This window comes from Mauremys reevesii, linkage group 10 (assembly GCF_016161935.1).
Source record: "Mauremys reevesii isolate NIE-2019 linkage group 10, ASM1616193v1, whole genome shotgun sequence".
Classification (NCBI taxonomy): Eukaryota; Metazoa; Chordata; order Testudines; family Geoemydidae; genus Mauremys; species Mauremys reevesii.
The window spans coordinates 69,769,694-69,789,647 of record NC_052632.1 but is presented as its reverse complement, the minus strand read 5'-3'; the positions used below and the strand labels follow the sequence as shown (position 1 = coordinate 69,789,647).

The 19,954-nt window shown below is 44.2% G+C and overlaps 2 protein-coding genes and 1 non-coding gene across 7 annotated transcripts in view; all 3 read right to left on the bottom strand.

Moving 5' to 3' along the window:
* The window catches only part of POLR3E (RNA polymerase III subunit E), a 38,531-nt gene extending 32,989 nt beyond the window's left edge, over nucleotides 1-5,542 (bottom strand). Inside the window, exon 1 of one of the 3 annotated variants that reach the window (XM_039491072.1) lies at nucleotides 5,368-5,542. Coding sequence is in view for 1 of the 3 variants with exons in the window: in XM_039491071.1 (XP_039347005.1) it covers nucleotides 3,557-3,565 (9 nt within the window). In the remaining 2 variants the exon portion in view is untranslated. Of the gene's footprint in view, nucleotides 1-2,557; nucleotides 2,577-3,556; nucleotides 3,617-5,367 lie in introns of those variants that run through there. The other 2 variants (XM_039491071.1, XM_039491073.1) reach the window with 2 other exon arrangements.
* A 77-nt stretch (nucleotides 5,543-5,619) lies between these two features.
* TRNAL-AAG lies at nucleotides 5,620-5,701 on the bottom strand. Its single transcript has one exon. It is a non-coding gene; the product is annotated as a tRNA-Leu (tRNA).
* Nucleotides 5,702-11,603: 5,902 nt separating this feature from the next.
* The window catches only part of EEF2K (eukaryotic elongation factor 2 kinase), a 46,231-nt gene continuing 37,880 nt past the window's right edge, over nucleotides 11,604-19,954 (bottom strand). For all 3 annotated transcript variants that reach the window (XM_039492662.1, XM_039492663.1, XM_039492664.1), the window contains 2 exons: nucleotides 17,244-17,422; nucleotides 11,604-14,537 (listed from right to left, as the gene is read on the bottom strand). In XM_039492662.1, coding sequence (XP_039348596.1) covers nucleotides 14,428-14,537; nucleotides 17,244-17,422 — 289 coding nt within the window. In that variant the 3' untranslated portion in view covers nucleotides 11,604-14,427. The remainder of the gene's footprint in view (nucleotides 14,538-17,243; nucleotides 17,423-19,954) is intronic.

The window sequence follows — 19,954 nt, the reverse complement described above, 5'->3', positions numbered from 1 at the left end:
ACCCTCCCACCAACTGTTACCGATTGATAGATGGAAAAAAATATTTCAGGGTGTCAGCTGAAATCGACATTTACTGACATCTATTGATTTATATCAAATCCTGCCAAGCCTAATTTTAGGTTATGACTGCATTGTAACTGACTGGCACATGGACAGTACACTGCATAAATGTTCAGCGACTGTATGTATTTACCGCACTTCAGATGGTAGGAAATTAAAAACTAACATGTTTGAATGAGAATTCTCAGTCTGACACACATTTCTCAGACTCTCTTTTGTGCTTCTGAAAATATCTGTAGCCCAAGGTCTTACCACCTCACATCTCTGATCTTATCAACCCAAACGTACCCCATGCAATTGTGCAAGGAAAATTAATTCTGTGTGTCGAAAGGAGCAAAGCAAGACCAGGGATGGAAAATGAGTGTTCTCAGCAAGCTTCCCCCACAAGAGAGAGGCAACAATAAAATGACACTTCCAAAGGTGTCATTCAAGTTCCTATTCTGCAAGATACTGAGCTCCCTCTGCTCCCGTTTAAGTTACCAAAAGTTTTCAGCAGCTGGTAGCATCTGGCCCTTACTGAACATGAATGTTTATGGGTGGCCACCTGAGGGGAATCAGAGCTAAGACCTTGAGCTCAGTAGAGATCTCCAGGCTGGTATAGTCATGGAGAGCTGTTGATGGGCTGTGGAAGGAGCCAGGGCCCAGATCCACAAAAGGATTTAGATGCCCAACCACTGGACTACAGTGGACTCTCTTGCCCAAGGACTATGTAAGCATTTATCCACAGTGGATCAGTCATTGAGCCAGAGAGAGAGAGACTATGACGCTGTAGTCCAGGGCTCTGGGCACCCACTTGGGAGGTGAGAGACCCAGAGTCTAGTCCCTCTGCTCCAATCACTCATTCTTCATCCACAGTGGAGCAGCTTGGACAGGACAGTGAGGAAGCCCCACATCAAACTATCCTACAGCCCAGTGGTTAGAGCCCTCTCCTCAGAGGTAGGAGCTCCCAGTTCCAATCCTTTCTTCCCCTCTGCCAAGGACGGGGTGGGGATTGAACCAGGAGCCCCCATATCCCAGACAAGTGCTCTAACCACTGGGCTAGAAGTTATAGCATTGGAGAGGCAGCACCACCTCCTTCTCTGGCTGTTTTGTGCAGAGTGAGGCAGACACCTCACTCATTCCCAGAAGACACCCTGTAGGCATCTAAACTGCCAGGTGGCAGGTTCCTGTTTGTGGACTGCTAAGCAGAGATAGACGCCTATCTCAGAGAGGGGCATGGCTTAGCCCACCCATCATCAGCATCTCCCGCTGGCTAGTTCAGGGAGCTCCCCACCTAGCGTGCTGGCTTTTGTGGATCCCATTCTAAGGCCCTTATCTCTCCCCATTCCTTGGCCCTAACTCAGGCTTTGTGAATCGCCCTGTTCCTGTGATTTTCTAGCCGCTCTGATGCTGTGCGTTGAAATGCCTAAGTCTCATTGTAGATCAGGGCCCAGGTCCCTCAGATGGAGCAATGACTGTCTCTCCAACACCATAAACAAAATAAGCAAGGTTTACAAATTATTTAAGCTGACATCACAACAGACAACGTTTAATTAATCCGATAGTTATCAATAAATGGCAGCCCATGGAGGTCTCTATCAGTCTGGTAGGGTGCATGGTAGCCTCAAATCAATAAAGGACGTTTTAAAAAATTAACAAATAAAGTTTAAAGAAAATCATATCTAAATTGGAATTACCACACATGGCAACACTCTAATCCCTAGGCCATGGGACTTGCTGTGTACCCCATGCCTCTGGAAAGAGGTTGTGTCCAGGATCACATTGCTGATCGTGCAAATATACCATGGGTAAAAGCAAGATACTACCAGTGTGCATGACTGTAGTCATTTTCATCAATTACATGTAGACACACATTGTTCATATATTTTAATGGCAGGTCTAAATATACTCCAATTTACCTGGAAATTTATAATCCTAAAAGGTCACATTAATAAGCGTGGTTATTTACCTAACCTTTCAGGAGTCCTGATCACTTATGGTCATTAAAGATCCCATAGTGCTTGGGCATTAACTCCAACATCCTGGCAAAAATTCAACTCAGGTAACTACATTCCGTTTACTTACATTCCCTCTGCAGTTTCAATTGCATACAGCATTCTATATTCTTCACCTCATGTCTAAACTGCTGTGTAGTGTAATGTAGTTCTTCAATGTTAAACAGCTGCCACTTTCTACTCCAGAAGTAGCTGCATTTCAGTCACAGGATACTTGAGCCCACTGTATCTCTTACTTGCCTCAACACTACTTGAGACTTAACTACTCAATATTTGACATATTTTCAAATATTACAGAAATACAAAATGTTCATGATCATTCTGCATTCTCAGTTACTGTATTCTTAATTAATTGGAGTCTTCTTGGCACAACTGTTAGCATGTGATGTAAAATTAAAATGGTGACTATTGAATTCAGTTTCTGATAATCTGATCTTTTTCAAAAGTGTAAGCATGAGTGCACATTTTACAGAATTAGAAATGAATATTTCCTTTCCGCTTACCTCAGCTCATGGAGTGACTCAGTTACTATTGAAAACATCAGACATCAATTTTCCAATTCTTTTAAGGATAAAAGATGTCTAGAGGGTTGCTTTTAATAGAATATCAGAATGGCAAGCATATGAACAGGAGGCATTGTTACCTGATACAGCTTATAATATTCATACAACTTTCTACAATGAAGGAAATTAAATGGAATTAGATTCAGGCATTTAGTATGGGAAGACATACAGACAGGTCTGAGAGAGACCTTTTCAGGAGAAATACAGTAACCAGAAGAAGAATTCATGAATGGTGGAAAGAGTAATGGAATGAAATTAAGATAAACACTGGGAGAAAAAGCATACAACTTACAATTTAGTAGATACCGTAGCTCAAATAATTTTAGGTAGCTTTTGGATTGCTAAAGGGACTTCCATCTAAAGAGTTCGTTGTTAGTTGTTAATTAATTTTCAAAACACCCTAAACACCTGTAGGTAATACACACAAAGCTCTAACTTGGCCTACCGTGAAACACTGCTAACTGGGATGGAATGAAGCAGCTGGTTAACAGCCTCCCAATTTAGAACAACTGAAGCATATTCTATCCAATTTAAACTGAAAGTAGCATTTAATGAGAGAGAATGCCATTGCCCCAAGTTCAAGTTTAGCCAGGATACTGGGGTAACACATCTATTCTCATTCTTATAATAATGCCATGGGATCTTAAATGGCCACAAGTGGACTCCGTTTTGTCTCATCTGAAAGATGGCATCTCCATTCTCACAGTGCCCCCTCATATAGGGGTTGTTAACTTGGGGTGTACAAACAGAGCCAGCAGCTCACAACTAGCCTGCTTCTCTTTACAGTTAGATGGGAGGGGTTCCTGAAATTATTGAGGGATGGGGAGACCTGAAACATTTTTCTGGTGTATCATGGGGTCATGCTATGGACAAGGATGAGAACCACTGTCCTAATCATATACTGAAGCTCTGGCTCATTACCAATAAAGAGGGAATTACCAATGTCATGTCCTGTAGCACCCAGGTTTTTCTTAGAGGTCTCTCATTCAAACACTGGCCCTGATCCTGATTAGTTTATGTTCAGCATAGAGCCTATGCCGGTTGGTAAGCTGCAGAAAGACAACTGAACTGAATGTTTACAAGGTTCTTTATTTCACCTCTTCCTCCTTTTGCCCATCCATAAATAGTTCTGCAAAACCACATTTTGTTAATTAACCAAAATATTGGGACTTCCTGTGTTCCAAGGCTTCTATTTCCACTTAGGGTACTACAGCCAGGCAGGCTAATATAGTCAGGATTTAAAGAGGCTGCACTGTAAGCTAAATTACACATGCATCACCTTTTAAACCCTTAACATTTCCATATTTTGTGTACAAAGTGTTAAACCTGTTCTTTTAGCATCAGGTGAGATGGATGAATACAATCAGCAAATAACTTCCGTCTAACGACAGCATAAGTGATTAAAACAAACTCAGTACATAGAGTAGGTCACCTGATCAATGAGTCAGTGAAAGCTCCATATCACCGGCACAGAGTACCCAGCAGCTGCTGAGCCAGGCTGGGCCCTCATACAGACCGCCACTCTCTCTGGCATAGAGGGGTTTGTTTTTTTTTAAATTCTTATTTTTGGCAACTTGTAAACCGACTTCCTCCCAGCACAATGCTAACAGTAAACGGGAGGAAAAGGCAAGCTAAAAATCTTCAGCCAGGATTTAAAATACAGGTTCAGATTATTGATTGCAAAAATCCTGCTCTGAGCAAGAATGACTTGGTAACTTATGAGACAAACAAATTTATTTGGGCATAGGCTTTCGTGGGCTAAAACCCACTTCATCGGATGCATGCAGTGGAAAATACAGTAGGAAGATATATATATATATATATATCTACACAGAGAACACTAACAAAATAGGTTCCAGGGCATGCATCCGATGGTGTGGGTTTTAGCCCATGAAAGCTTATGCCCAAATAAATGTGTTAGTCTCTAGGGTGACACAAGTATTCCTTGTTCTTTTTGCTGATACAGACTAACACGGCTACCACTCTGAAACCTGTTATGAGACAGGATGCAGTGCTCTTCCTAAATAAGCCACAAAACAGATGGCCAGAAAGAGATGTGTGTACTTGTGCAATTCACCAGTCACTCTACCAGGATACTGGGAGTAGTTGGAAGGAGTGGAGATTATCAAACTCTGCTTACTTTTCTGGGGTTGGGGTGGGGGAATAAGCCTCCCCAAAGAGATGGCTGTAACCACATAACCTCAGGGAATAGAGATTCCAAACCCACCAAAACCTCACATTAAAGCTGACTCTCATATTTCTGGGATACTTTGAGGGCAAAGAGGATGCCAACTCTTTTTTTTAATCCTTGCCTTCAAACATAACCAGCCTTTGGTGTCAGACTGTGACTGAGATGGCTGATGTAACCATGCAGCAATCTCAGGGAGAGCAGACTGCAAACCACACACAGAAGAGAGGAAGGGAAAAAAAGGAAGATTATAAGTGAACAAGAATGTGAATTTGTTCAATCACCCTCGAATCAGGCAAGCTCCTGCCGCGGGGGAAAGCGGGGCTTCGCGGCACACACCCAGCCCCGGACCCCGACCAGCTATTCCCAGAGCCCACTGTCCAGGCGCTTTTTTACGTGCAATGAGTTCAGACTCCTGGGAGAGTTTTTAGCTCATGCACAGGATTTGCAGCAGGCAGAGCGCACCCCAGCCCAGGCCTTGCGGAGGAACGCGCCCCACAACAGCTGTAACGCCCTGTGCAGCCCTAGGGCAGGGACAATGGACCACACACGCTCCCCCTACCTCGTGGCGCAGACTCCAGGGGCAGCGGAGGCCACCGATCCCCCCTTCGGCGTGTTGCAATGTGTGTGCAGGTCCCAGGGGCTCTCATGCAGCAGCCATGTTGATGTAACTCCGGCAGCAGACACGTGGGGAGACTAGTTCCTCCTCTTACCCACAATGCTTCCCAGGCGGGGATAAACTTCTCAGTGTAGCACCAGGCGGCGCTGTGCGATCCCTATATTCCCTGCAAAACACGGAGGCACAAAAGCCTTGTGGCAGCGGTGGGATTCGAACCCACGCCCCCGAAGAGACTGGAGCCTTAATCCAGCGCCTTAGACCGCTCGGCCACGCTACCTTGATACAGAAAATGGGCTTGAATGCTTTATTCATCTCAGCTCTTCTTTTTTTTTGTTTTTGTTTTTTTAAATTATTTGATGTATACTCAGTTACGGAGAGGTCTTTTACACAGAGATGGAGAGCTGAGCCCTTGCTTCCATTAAAATCCTTTTTTAAGAGTCTTTTTCAGAGGGTAAGCTAGTTTGCAACTCAGATACATGGTTAAGCTCAAAGCAGTGACCAAGGTAATAAAAATTATATGGCTTAGCAATAGGTACTAACAGTTAAGAATAGCTAATCAGTATTTTTGCATTTACATGGCATTAATTAGAGCAATTATTCCAGAGCCTCAAGCAGACGGAAGTTCTGGAGGGATGTCCCAAAGCTCATAAATAATGTGGACATTCCACGGTTCCAATGTGGCACCAAGCTGAGGCAATAGATCATCACAATGCAGTGTCAAGCCTTCACAGAACAATATCCCAGTACAGCGTTGTAATGTGATGTCACAATACATATCAGATAATTGGAATACAGTGAAACAATGCGGTCAGGGCTGGCTTTAGGCCTATTCTACCAATTCCCCCGAAATTGGGCCCCGCGCCCAGTGAGAATCCCTTCCCTGGCTAGAGGCACCTTTTTAATTTTTACTTACCTGGCGGCACTTTGGGTCTTCAGCGGCACTTCACCGGTGGGTCCTTCACTCTCTCCGGGTCTTTGACGGTACTTCACCAGTGGGTCCTTCACTTACTCTGATACTTCGGTGGCGGGTCCTTCAGTGCCGCTGGAGAACTGGAACAAGTGAAGGACCCACCGCCGAAGTGCCGCCAAAGACTCAGCGCTCAGCCCGGTGAATACGAGCACCAAGTGTTTTTTTACATTTGGGGTTGTTTTAAGTCATCCCTGCCAGGGCCCCGTCGAAACTGTTTGAACTGGGCCCCATACTTCCTAAAGCCGGCCCTCCCCTAGGAAACCCCAACCCTAGGGTGGGAAGCCCTACCCATAGGAACCCTAACCTGAGCTCCAAGTGCCCTGCCCAAAGGAACCCTAACCCTAGCTCCAAGTGCCCTCCCCTAGGAAACCCCAACCCTAGGGTGGGGTGCCCTACCCATAGGAACCCTAAGCCTAGCTCCAAGTGCCCTACCCTTAGGAACCCTAATCCTGGTGCGGGAAGCCCTACCCATAGGAACCCTAACCCTAGCTCCAAGTGCCCTACCCTTAGGAACCCTAACCCTAGGGCAGGAAGCAGGAAGCCCTACCCATAGGAACCCTAACCCGAGCTCCAAGTACCCTACCCAAAGGAACCCTAACCCTAGCTCCAAGTGCCCTACCCTTAGAACCCTAACCCTAGGGTGGGGCGCTCTACCCATAGGAAACCTAACTCCAGCTCTAAGTGCCCTCCCCATAGAAACCCTAACCCTAGCTCGAAGTGCCCTACCCATAGGAACCCTTACCATAGCTCCAAGTGCCCTACCCTTATGCAGGGCCGGCTTTAGGGTGGGGGCCCACCATAGGAACACCTTCACTTGCTCCAGGTGTTTGATGGCACTGAAGGACCCGCTGCCAAAGTGCCGCTGAAGACCCAGAGCAAGTGAAGGACTGGCCTGCCCATAGGAACCGGAGTGCCACCAGGTTGGCCTAAAGCCGGCCCTGCCCTTATGAACCCTAACCCTAGGGCGCGAAGCCCTACCCATAGGAACTGTAACCCTAGCTCCAAGTGCCCTACCCATAGGAACCCAAACCTTAGCTCCAAGTGACCTACCCGTAGGAACCCTAACTCTAGGGCGGGAAACCCTACCCATAGGATCACAAACCCTAGCTCCAAGTGCCTGACCCATAGGAACCCTAACCCTAGCTCCAAGTATCCTACCCATATGAACCCTAACCCTAGGGCGGGGTGCTCTACCTGTCAGAATCCTAACCCTAGCTCCAAATGCCCTACCCAGAGGAACCCTAACCCTAGGGCGGGAAGCCCTGCCCATAGGAACCCTAAAGCTAGCTCCAAGTGCCCTACCCTTAGGAACCCTAACCCTAGTTCCAAGAGCCCTACCCATAGGAACCCTAACCCTAGGATGGAAAGCCATACACATAGGAACCCTAACCCTAGGATGGGAAGCCATACACATAGGAACCCTAACCGTAGCTCCAAGTGCCCTACCCACAGGAACCCTAACCCTAGCTCCAAGTACCCTACCCTTAGGAACCCTAACCCTAGGGCGGGAAGCCCTACCCATAGGAACCCAAACCTTAGCTCCAAGTGACCTACCCATAGAAACTCTAACCCTAGGATGGGAAGCCCTATCCATAGGAACCCTAATCCTAGCTCCAAGTGGCCTACCCTTAGGAACCCTAACCCTAAGGTGGGAAGCCCTACCCATAGAAACCCTAACCCTAGATCCAAGTGGCCTACCCTTAGGAACCCTAACCCTAAGGTGGGAAGCCCTACCCATAGAAACCCTAACCCTAGATCCAAGTGCTCTACCCTTAGGAACCCTAACCCTAGGGTGGGAAGCCTTACCCATAGAAACCCTAAGCCTAGCTCCAAGTGCTATACCCATAGGAACCCTTACCGTAACTCCAAGTGCCCTATTCATAGGAACCGTAACCCTAGGGCGGGAAGCCCTACCCATAGGATCACTAACCCTAGTTACAAGTGCCATCCCATAGGAAAACTAACCCTAGCCTAAGTGGCCTACCCATAGGAATCCTAACCCTAGGGCGGGGCGCCCTTCCCATAGGAACCGGAACCCTAGCTCCAAGTGCCCTACCCATAGGAACCCTAACCCTAGATTCAAGTGCCTTACCCTTAGGAACCCTCACCCTAGCTCCAAGTGCCCTACCCGTAGGAACCCTAACTCTAGGGCGGAAAGCCCTACCCATAGGATCACTAACCCTAGGTCCAAGTGCCCTAGCCATAGGAACCCTAACCCTAGGGCGGGGTGCCCTACCCATAGGAACCCTAACCCTAGCTCCAAGTGCCCTATCCTTAGGAACCCTAACCCTAGGGCAGGAAGCTCTACCCATGGGAACCCTGACCCTAGCTCCAAATGCCCTCCCCGTAGGAACCCTAATCCTAGCTCCAATTGCCCTACCTATAGGAACCCTAACCCTAGCTTGAAGTGACCTACCGTTAGGAACTCTAACCCTAGGGCAGGAAGCCGTACTCATAGGAACTCTAACCCTAGCTCTAAGTGCCCTACCCTTAGGAACCCTAACCCCAGGGCGGGAAGCAAACACTCCAGGTGGGTACGCGCAGCACTGACACAAGAAGCCAAGTACGCATGGGCACAATCAATGTACTAACTGTGGTGGCTTTATGCTGACATAACTTGTGGCGGCAAAAGTTTGTAGCATAGATATGGCCCTAGTCTGTGGCAGCGTGGCCACTTTTAAATTCTTCCCTGACACACTAGAGCAGTGACTCTCAACCTGTGGCCCAGCCAGCACAGTGCTGCGGCCCGTGTGACATCCTCACGGCATAGAGGTAGTGTTGGAAGTGGCCCATATAACACATTGTGGGCCACATATGCGGCTCACAGCAGTAAACAGGTTGAGAACCGCTGCATTAGAGGATAGTCAGTGCTCCCAACAGTATTCACATGAACCATTCATGGCAAATAGGCTCAGCAAAGCAGAGACTCCACCTCTGGGGTTAAATATGGACAGGAGTGACTGTTCCCCCCTCCAAAGAGGGTATGGTGGGGGGAAGATATGCGGTCCTTTGTGATCTAAATACAGAAGCTTGCTTGGAAAATTCAGATGTTATAATCAAGCTATCTTCTTTGTTAGACCACTTTAGTATTCCATGACTAGTTAAAGCAAAGATGGTCTGAGCAAACTCACATTGAGATTATGTTGAGACTAAGTTCCAGGTTAGAACTCTTGTGAGCTAATCTCATGGTATTTGGGCCCCAAACGGTGGAAATCTCATGTGAGGCCTGCTCTTTCTGTGAGATACCCACCATCCAGACCTTCTTGCCACATCTGAAACTAGAAAACAGAGCAGATCTACCTCACAGCCAAAAGCCCAGGTTCAGACTCTCATCCTGACCCATCTTCCCGAAATCCAAAGGGATTCAAATATGAGATTCTGATTTTGGCCCATCTCTAATCTAAGAAACACTGGTGTCAATCAGGAGTAACTCTACTGAGAGCAGTGGAGTTACACCAGAGTAAACAGGAGATCAGAATCAGACCCAAGGGAGTTGTGCAGTCTATGTAATTAAGAGATAGAAATACTGCCAATGTATATTGCTTAACTGGACTTTTATGTGCCATCACTGTGATACAAATAAAGATTTCTGAATTAAACCATCTATATTTCTCTTGTTGCACTTGCCTACTGCTCATTAAAAAGACTTGATACCAGCTTCAAATAAAGAATAGACATCTAATGCTGAATTCTACCATTCTTAATCCAGCAAAAGTCCTGCTGACAGTGAATTTGCTTGATGAAGGAACACAGATATAGGCTCCTATGCTACAAAGTCCCATTATTTTAAGTATCTCCACCATGGGACAGAGTTGTACTGCTTTAACTCTACTGATATAGTTCCCCTAGCATGGATGCAGTTATAATGGCATAAAAGTGGGGGAGAAGTTATATTGGTAGAAGGCACCTTTATACCTGGATAACTGCATCCACACTAGGGGTTGTACCAGTGTAACTATACCAGTAAAATAAATAGTTATACTGGTACAAAATGCATATGTAGACCAGGCCTAAGATCCTGCATTCTTCATTCAGACAAAACCCTCATTGGCTTCAGAGCTGCACAAAGGTTGGATTACTGCATAAGGATACCTTAGTGGGCATTTTGCCCAAGTTAGGCCTTCAGCATTGGGTCTTAAGTCTCTTATTTTATCTACATCACACGCAGATGTAATTGCATGTAAATGTGACTGCACATGATACATTTATCCCTTTTGCAAAAACAGTAATTTTCTTGATATACACAGTGTGTTTTTTTTCCTACTAATTTATTACTGACCATCAAAAGCAGTTGGGATCAGGGCTAGATAATAAAAATAATGTAGAGAATATTTCAGAGATTGCAATAGTAAATCATAACTGAGGCAAATAAAAAACAAAAAAATGCAATGATGTTCTACTACAGAATGAGACAAAAAGAAAACTTTATTTGGCAAAGCAAAACCAATAAAACTGAATGACATGAATAAGTGATGCAAACGAACAATTTCTGCATTTCTTACATGCAAAAAAAAAAAAAGGGGCCCCAATTCTGCTGTCCTTGCTCAGGCAAAATTCCCACTGAAGTCAATGGAATTTATTGCCTGGTTCAATTCTCCATGTCTGGGCCCCATCTTTATTTTGTTTTCACATTTTTAAAAAATATATTTTATTTGTTCATTGTGAATTGATTAAAAATACAGTATGCAGCAAGATCATTCCAAACAGTTTGTCAAAAAACATACTTTTCTCTTTTAAGGAATTGCATAAAATATGTTGTGCATATTTCTGTAAACATAAATTTAATTAAAAAATTGACTGTCATGTCTGTTGTACACCAAAATACCTATAAGATACCGTTTGTGCCAAGTAAACTAAATCAGTAACAAAATGTAAGATTTTAAAGACGAAGTATTAACAATGACAATATTTTGCCTGTTGAGTTGTATAACTTCATATGCCTCAAATCTATGAAGAAGTTTCTGTAATTATACCAATAACACAATTCAGTGAATTAATCTGCATGCCAAAAGGTGTTAATAATTACCCTCTTTGAGCCCTATGTTTATATTTTGAAATTAAACACTCAAATCTCCTCCTTTTCTTATAGAGGGCAAGTGTTTGTTAGCTACATCATCTCTTCTTTGTAAAGGAAAACTACAATGATTAGCTTTTATACCTTTACAATAAAAATATATACTATCTATATTATTTATTTATATAGTGCCTACAGTGTGCGAGCGGCTTGTAGACTGTATGCACATTGTTCCAATATTTTTCCGTAGATATACATAAATGCCTGTCACTATTCCACTGTTTCCATGATTGAATGATGCAGTTGTCTCTCAGAGCTGACATTTTCTTGCAACTGTGCTTCCCAGAGGGAGGGAATGAAGTAATTAAGGAAGTGTTGCTCATGAACATGCTCACCCCTATCTATGGGTATCACCACATTCTGTGCTCCCATTCCATATCAAATGGAGTACAGCAGAACTGCACCTATTCCATTTCAAATGGAGCGCTGTGCATGCTACAGAGGAAGGGGTAGGATTTGCCCCTAAACAATCTCTGAAATTAGATGATGAAAAAATGCCAAAAATCTTAAACCTAAACTGCAGTTTCCCATTAAGAACATCCCAGCTATCTGACTTTAAATAACAATTGGTGATTCTGTGTATCCAAGATGGCCCCAGAGAAGATCCACTCTACACACAGAAGAAAAAGGTGTAACACTTGACTGATCCAATCCATCAAATAATTTAAACGTGTGCTTTACTGTAAGCACGGCAGAAGTCCCATTGAAATCAATGGGCTTCAATCAATCATGTGCTTAAACACTTTGCTGGAGCAATAGTAAATATTCATCACTATCTTCCCTTAAGAATGACACTGTCATCCTAACCCTTGTGTCAACCTACACTCTCAGAAGATAAAAGGACCCACCCTGCAGCTGCATGTCCCATGATGACAGTAATCTATCAATCAATCTTAAACACCTCAAAATCAGAACTAATAAATAAGACCAAGAAATAGATCCAGTTGCTGTACAGATGGCACTGGACTCTTGAAATAAAACTATGAGCTTAGTCTAAGATTCTCTCTTAGATGGTATCTAATGAGATTGAGGTTTTTGTTGTTGTTGTTGTTTTTTTGGCAACCAGCACAAATGTTTTTCTTTAACAAATAGGTATATAAATCCTTTTTAATATGTTCTTATTGACTTGTGAAAAACAGATCCTTTAGGATATCTTAGCGTGAACATCAGAGGGGGCCAAAACTCATGTGTGCAACTACCGACGAAGTGGGTATTCACCCATGAAAGCTCATGCTCCAAAATGTCTGTTAGTCTATAAGGTGCCACAAGACTCTTTGCTGCAACTACAGACTATGAATCACTAGTACAACAGAAGATTAACTTTGTACCTTTATGGCTATTATTTAGTGAATCAGTAAACTCAAATTTTACTGAGCTGCTGAATAGATTATTCAGCAAACAGCTTAAATCTATTGTACAGTAATTATAGTCTGAATGCTTTTTACATAACCTAAGCACAAAATTATTTAGAATAGAGGGCTAGTAAATGTACATGCATGTCAGTTTCTCTAACCTCTTTAAATGTCCCTATATTGAAATGGTTGGGACGCGTATTTCTTAATGTTAAATGCACTGTGAATGGTGATGTCACTGGAAGAACTAAATGATACCAAGAAATCAATAGACTACAGACTTTTTTATGCTATCTTATAAGACGCACATCATAAGTCCAGTAGGGTGATATGCAACTTAGATTATTGTATTAGGACAATAAGATACAATAGAAAATGTTGCCAAAAAAAAAATCTCCATTTACTATTGTGCCTGGTCTACACAATGAAATCAGCTCGACCCAGCTACATCAGTCAGGAGTGTGAAAAATCCACACCCCTCACTTATGTAGTTAAGATTATCTATGCCAATGGGAGGGGTTAGGTTGTGTCTATAACAAAGCACTAGAGCAGCAGCTATGCCACTGTAGCATTTCAAGTGTAGACTAGCCCTCGGTGAAATCTTGGCCCCATAAAAGTCATTGGCATTTTGCCACAGATTTCAACAGACCCAGGATTTTACCCTACAACTTTTAAAGTACAGGTCTGCTACATAAAAATGGCATGCCTATATTCAATGGACCTGCTCTCCCTGTGTGTATTCAGAGTTATAGCTACTTTTCTGACTGAAATAAGTTTTTACTTCTTTTCAGAGGCCATACAGATGTGGGAGAGGGAGCTAGAGAGAGAATTGTTAGCTAAGTTCTGACTGCGGAATTTGTATTGTTGGTGATGAGTGACCTAAAGAGAAACCATCTTGACTTTCAAGTCCCAGCTTGATTTTCAAGGCGAGCACTTAGAAAAAGCATTTTTTCATTTGCAAACTGAAAAGACGGCATCTCAAATCACTTAAGGAAGAAAATAAACATGGTGCCTCCAATGATACCATTTTTATAGAGAACTGCATTGTAAAGAGTGTTATTAGCATAATTCCATTCCTGATTGCGCTGGTTTTTGGGTTTATTTCACAAGGGGAATTAAAAAAGGGAATTTCTGCATGTATGTTTACATGGAAAATGAAGAAGTGCTTGAAGTAAACCAAATACTGTTGTAGAAGTGCTTTGAACTTAGAAATGTTTGGTTTTTGTGAGGAGGGGAAGAAGAGGAGTAACCAAAAGAAATAAACACACTGATAATGTGCTATGTAAAACAAAAGTGTACAACGCAAGCTGACATCAGCTTCATTTTTCTGAAATTAATCAGGCTCCTCACATATAACAGTTAAAAGTTATAAAAGATCAAGTTCATAGATACTGCAGCTTTGAAGTATAGGTAAAACTACATTATAGCATCCCCAAAATACAACCTACATTTGTATATTTTTTCCCCTCAGAATAAAATTAGAAAATTAAAATATGAAAAACACAAATCAGTAACAACACATAAAAATACATCTTTTTTTTTTTTTTGCAAAGTAACAGTCTATAAAAAATTATTTTTAATATACAAGAGCTGCCTCATTTGAAGTTTCATTCCTCCATCATTGCCCAAGCTTCTTCAGCTTTCTGGTAGTATTGATTTGCCAATCTGCCCTTCATGGCTTGTATTGCCGCTTCTGCTGCTTCTGTATACAACTCACCTAGGAAAAGCAGTTTGAGAGTCATGTCAGTAGGCCAAAGAAAAAATGTTTCTTCCTCTTTACAAACAGTACAGGTGTGGGAAGTTAAAAAGAAAAAAAAATGGAGGTCAAGTTACAGGGCCAGACCTTCAGCTGGTATAAATCCAGGTAGCTTCATTGACATCAATAGAGTTATACTGATTTACACCAGCTAAGAATCTGGCACACAATGTTAAAATTCAGAGACAGGGATAACTACTGATATGGCAGCAGAGTGACATTTTCTGATGTCCCTACAAGGATCATAAATTCAACAGGCCAGTAACCAGCTAAACAAAGTCTTATGAATGTTATTAGCAAACATAAAGATTACATAGAACCAATTAGAATGTCATGCACTGAGAGTCAAATGTCTGCTCCTGCGAGGTGCTGAGCACCCTAAACTCCCACTGCAGTCAATGATCTTCAAGGGAGCTGAGCAGTACTGCCGAAAGGGATTTGCCACACTGGAGGATTGGAGCTGGTTTGGTCCACTAAGGCATCCGCAAAATATCACTTGCCAGTTTTGCCTCAAATTAGCTGGAGTCATTTCAGTTTCATCTATCCTACAGCAGTGTTCTTCACTGCAAGGCCTGTGAGCCAGTGGCGGATCCCATGGACCCTAAGTGCGGCTCCCTGTCGATTGCGCTCTCCGGCGGCAGTGGGGCTGCAGCTAAGGCAGGAGGTGTGGGCTCTGGGAAGGGGCTCAGGGCTCAGGCTTAGGGTGCAGGAGGGTGTATGGGGGGCTGGTTCTGGGAAGGGGCTCAGGGCTGGGGCAGGGGTTTGAGGGGCTGGCTCCGGGAGGCTGCAGGCTGGGTGATGGAAGAGCCAGGGCTGGCTCCAGACCCCAGCGCGCTAAGCGCGCGCTTGGGGCAGCATTTTGCCGGGAGGGCGGCAGGCAGCTCCGGCGGACCTTCCACAGTCATGCCTGCGGGAGGTCCACCGGAGCCGCAGGACCAGCGGACCTCCCACAGGCATGCCTGCAAGAGGTCCCCCGGAGCCGCGAGACCGGTAGCACGCCCCCTGCGGCATGCCGCCATGCTTGGGGCGGCCAAATTCCTAGAGCCGCCCCTGGGAAGAGCTATTCAGAACCTGCCCATTGAAGGGGACGGCACTTACTTCGGGCAGCCCCGGCCCCATGCTGCTTCTGGAAGGGGCTAACACAACTCCCATTGGCCAGAGTTCCCTGTTCCTGACCAATGGGAGCTGTGGGGGTGGTGCTTGCAGGTAGGAGCAGCATGTGGAGACCTCTGCTCCCCACCTTACACCTCTGGGGCTGTGGGGCCATGCTGGCCGCTTCTGGGAGTGGTGTGGGGCCAGGGCAAGCAGGCATCATACCACCTCCTGCACCCCAAACCCCTGCCCCAGCCGAGCCCCCTCCCAGAGCCAACACCCCATATCCCCTCCTGCACCCCCTACCTCCTCCTGGAGCTAGCACCCCTTACCCCCTCCTGCACCCCGTACCTTCCTCCTGGAGCCAGCACCCCTTACCCCCTCCTGCACCCAAACACTCTGCCCCAGCCTGGAGTCTCCTCCTGCACCCAAACTCCCTCCCAGAACTTCCACCCTCACCCCCTCCTGCATCCCAAGCCCCCGCCTCAGCCCTCTCCCAGAGCCACCCCCCCATACCTCCTCCTGCACCCCGAGCAATATTACCAAGAACGGTAATATTACCTTATCAACCAACAAAGAACTCGGAGTGTTCACCCATCTGTGTCGGGTTGATGTGGCTCTCACATTGAAGTTTTTTTTTGCCAAAGTGGCCTCACTTCAAAAATTGCGAAGAGTACTGTCCTACAGCATTGGCTAACACACAGCTGTTTTATAAGTTGAGCATAAGCCAGCTCCTAAGTGGTTTGGGGGAGCTGGTAGGAGGAAAGAAAATTGCTGGCTCCAGGAACCAAATCAGGATTCTTGCCTGCAGTGAGTCCTGACTGAATCTGCCTACTCATTACTGGCACACTGTCTGCCAATGGCTTCCACTTCTTCTGTGCCCAGTCTCCCACTACTAGAGAAGGGGATACAAATGAGATGGAGAGGGACCAGCTTAGAGCACAGAATTACTACATGCAGGGAGAAAGGCTGCTGGGCTGGCGGTGTGAAGCTGCTGGCTTGCTTGGGTGAGGCCTGGAGCAGACAGTTGGCCCACTCCACAGGGATCCACCAGTGTTCAACTGGGCAAAGTTAGGGATCATTCAGGGGAGAGGGGGAGATGGGATTCCTTCTGGGTGACTATGAAGATGAGGAGAGGGACTTGATACCTAGCTGAAGACTCAGAAGACCCTGGAACTTGAATGCTCAGGGTACAATTCCTGCTCCACCACAGGCTTCCTGTGTGCGCCTCAGGTCCCCATCTATAAAATGGGGATAATAGCATTGCCCTACCTCACAGGGGTCTGGGGAGGATAAATACATTCAATACAGTGAGCGCCTCAGATACTAGTTGGGGGTGTGTGTGAAGAGGGAGGCACATAAAAACCAAAGATGGATAGATAGCTTAGAGCCCTCAGGATGAGTCTTGCATTCTAAGGCCTAGTACAGCAAATCCATGTCCCCTAAACCCACCCTTCAAAGACCTTTGCAATGGCATGTTAAGCATCACCCAATATGTACCTAGACTCATTCAAATATTAAGGAAAACAGACATACACGGCACAGCAACAGGAATGGACCAAGTCAACATCCTACCTGATCTTTGGGGATCCTTGGCCAGGTAGAACCCTCCTGTCATTAACATCTCAGCTTCCCTCGCCAGGAGCAGATACCGGGGCTCATCCTGAGTTCCATCGTATTCACCCCCTTCATCATAATCAGTCATGTTCAGTGCAGCATTGTACCAGTGCAGGGCTTCCTTCCAGTCTTGGATTCTGATTTTTAAAATAAATTTTTAAAACAGGTTATCCTGGGAAATGAAGACCTTTTACTTTGGAGCTATAGAGCTCAATCCTGCGAAGTGCTGAGCACACTCACCCAATCCAGCAAAGCACTTAACCATGTGCTTAGATTTAAGCAGGTGATTAGTCCCACTGAATATGCATTACAGGATCCAGCACCTAATGATGAATGGGGCTAAATTCACTTTACAGCCATTTGGGATTCACAGGGATGAAATGATGGATTGCAATGGCTCGACAAGTTCATATTGTTTTTGGAGGCTGCATTCCTGTACTCTAGAATCTCAGCTTTCTTTTAAAAAAATAAGCAAGTCTTTAGCTTGTATGCTTGTAAAGATAACATTAAAACTGCAAATCAAGTGCAAACTGAGGTCTGTCTGAGCCTTAAGAAATAGCTGTGGTGTGAACTGTCCCATTCATTTCAATATGATGTTAATTCTTAAGCCTAATGATAAGTTAGTATCAGTTTTGTCAAGTGTTTCATTGCTGATCAAAACATATAAGAAATAAAATGGATGATTGTTATTATTAAAAGGGATGATCATATTACAATCGACTGAGTGGTATCTTGTTTTGGCATCTTAAGTGGGCAGTTTGGTTTGTGGTTGGATCTTGGGAGAGTATCATAAATGCACACACACACAATCTCCCTGGATTCTGAGCTGAATGGCTATATTAATATGTCCCATTCAAGGTTGGCATAATTAATAAGACAAAAGGAAGAAGGGTGTAATCCCTTATCCATCACCTGGTATGTTTGGTACTTAGGAAAATTAATCTAATATTGTATTTTTTTAAAAAATTATGACATTTTAAAAATATACAAAATTAGTGAACAAGATGCTGTGTAGTTTTTGGCAAACCACACCATGTATTTTTGAGTCAGAGCCATCCTGTTGTAATTTTGGCTGTATCAGCCTTTTCCATTATAAACTCTGAATTTCAGGGGCTTGCTTAATAGCCTATCTAAAAAATTGTCATTAAACTGCTCCAAAATGAGACCAGCCATTTTAAAGTTATAATTAGAGCAGTGGTTCTCAACCAGGGGTATGCGTAATGCTTGGGGTATGTAGAGGTCTTCCAGGGGTACATCAAGTCATCTAGAGAGTTGCCTAGTTTTACAACAGGCTACATAAAAAGCACTAGTGAAGTCAGTACAAACTAAAATTTCATAGAGATAATGACTAATTTATACTGCTCTATATGGCTCACTGAAATGTAAGTACAGTATTTATATTCCAATTGATTTATTTTAGAATTATATGGTAAAAAAGAGAAAGTCAGCAATATTTCAGTAATAGTGTGCTGTGACACTTCTGTATTTTTATGTCTGATTTTGTAAACAAGCAGTTTTAGGTGAGGTGAAACTTGTGGTATGCAAAACAAATCAGACTCCTGAAAGGGGTATGGTAATCTGGAAAGGTTGAGAGTCACTGAATTAGAGTGCTTGTCACATGAAAAGAGATTTGCCAGTTTAAGACATTTTTCAAACATCTTAAAACTTCAAATCATCCTGGATTTAAAATAACGCCATCAACTTAAAAAATCACACCCTTCTCTGACATCTTTTGCTATCATTATTAAAAGTAACTAGGATGACGATGCCTGAAAGTGATTAGAAAAATGAATCTTCTTCTATCTTTTCAATGTATTTACTTTGCACATTTTAGAGCATTGTTTACAGGCAGTTTTAGTATTTCCTTGTGTCAGTCTGTCTCTTTCCCCCGTTGTTTGGGTCTTTCACAATGCAACAAGGAAGGAACAATAAATGTTTTTTAAAATAGGAAAATGTAATGGTAAAACTCACCTGAAGTGACTCAATTTTTACGTGACTACATTTCACACTGACAGTTTTTTATACTCGTTTTTTCACTGCCATTTACTTTTTGAGGATCTGGCCCTACTCCCATTAAAGCCAATGGCAATTTTACCACTGACCTCAGAGAAGAAAGCGTCAGGCCTTACCATAAGTAACGGGAAAAGTTGTTACAGTGCAGTGAGCTTGTGCAAGCCCTACACAGGGTCGCCCAGAGAGGGGGTCAAGTGGGGCAATTTGCCCCAGATCCCACAGGGGCCTCCAGGAGAATACAGTATTCTATAATATTGCAACTTTTTTTTTATGGAACGGGCCCCTGAAATTGCTTTGCCCCAGGCCTCCTGAATCCTCTGGGTGGCCCTGGCCCTACATAAGCCTTATTGGAAAATCCTGCCTGCTCCTTTGGGGTGAGGAGTGCCCCATAAAGCAGCAGCAGTGGTGTGGTTCCAATGTGCAAGGACAATTAGACTGCTATGTGGATTCATCAGCCATTGCCCCTGGAGAGTGAGGGTATGCATCCCAGGGTTACTGCAGCTACCCTGAGGTGTGGGGGCAGCAATCTCTTAGCCTTATTCACATATAAACTAGCGTGACTTGAATATCAAGGCCAAATTCAAACATGCACACACAGCTCCCATTCATATCAATGGGACATGCAACACGAGTATCCAAGAGCAGGATCTGTCTCT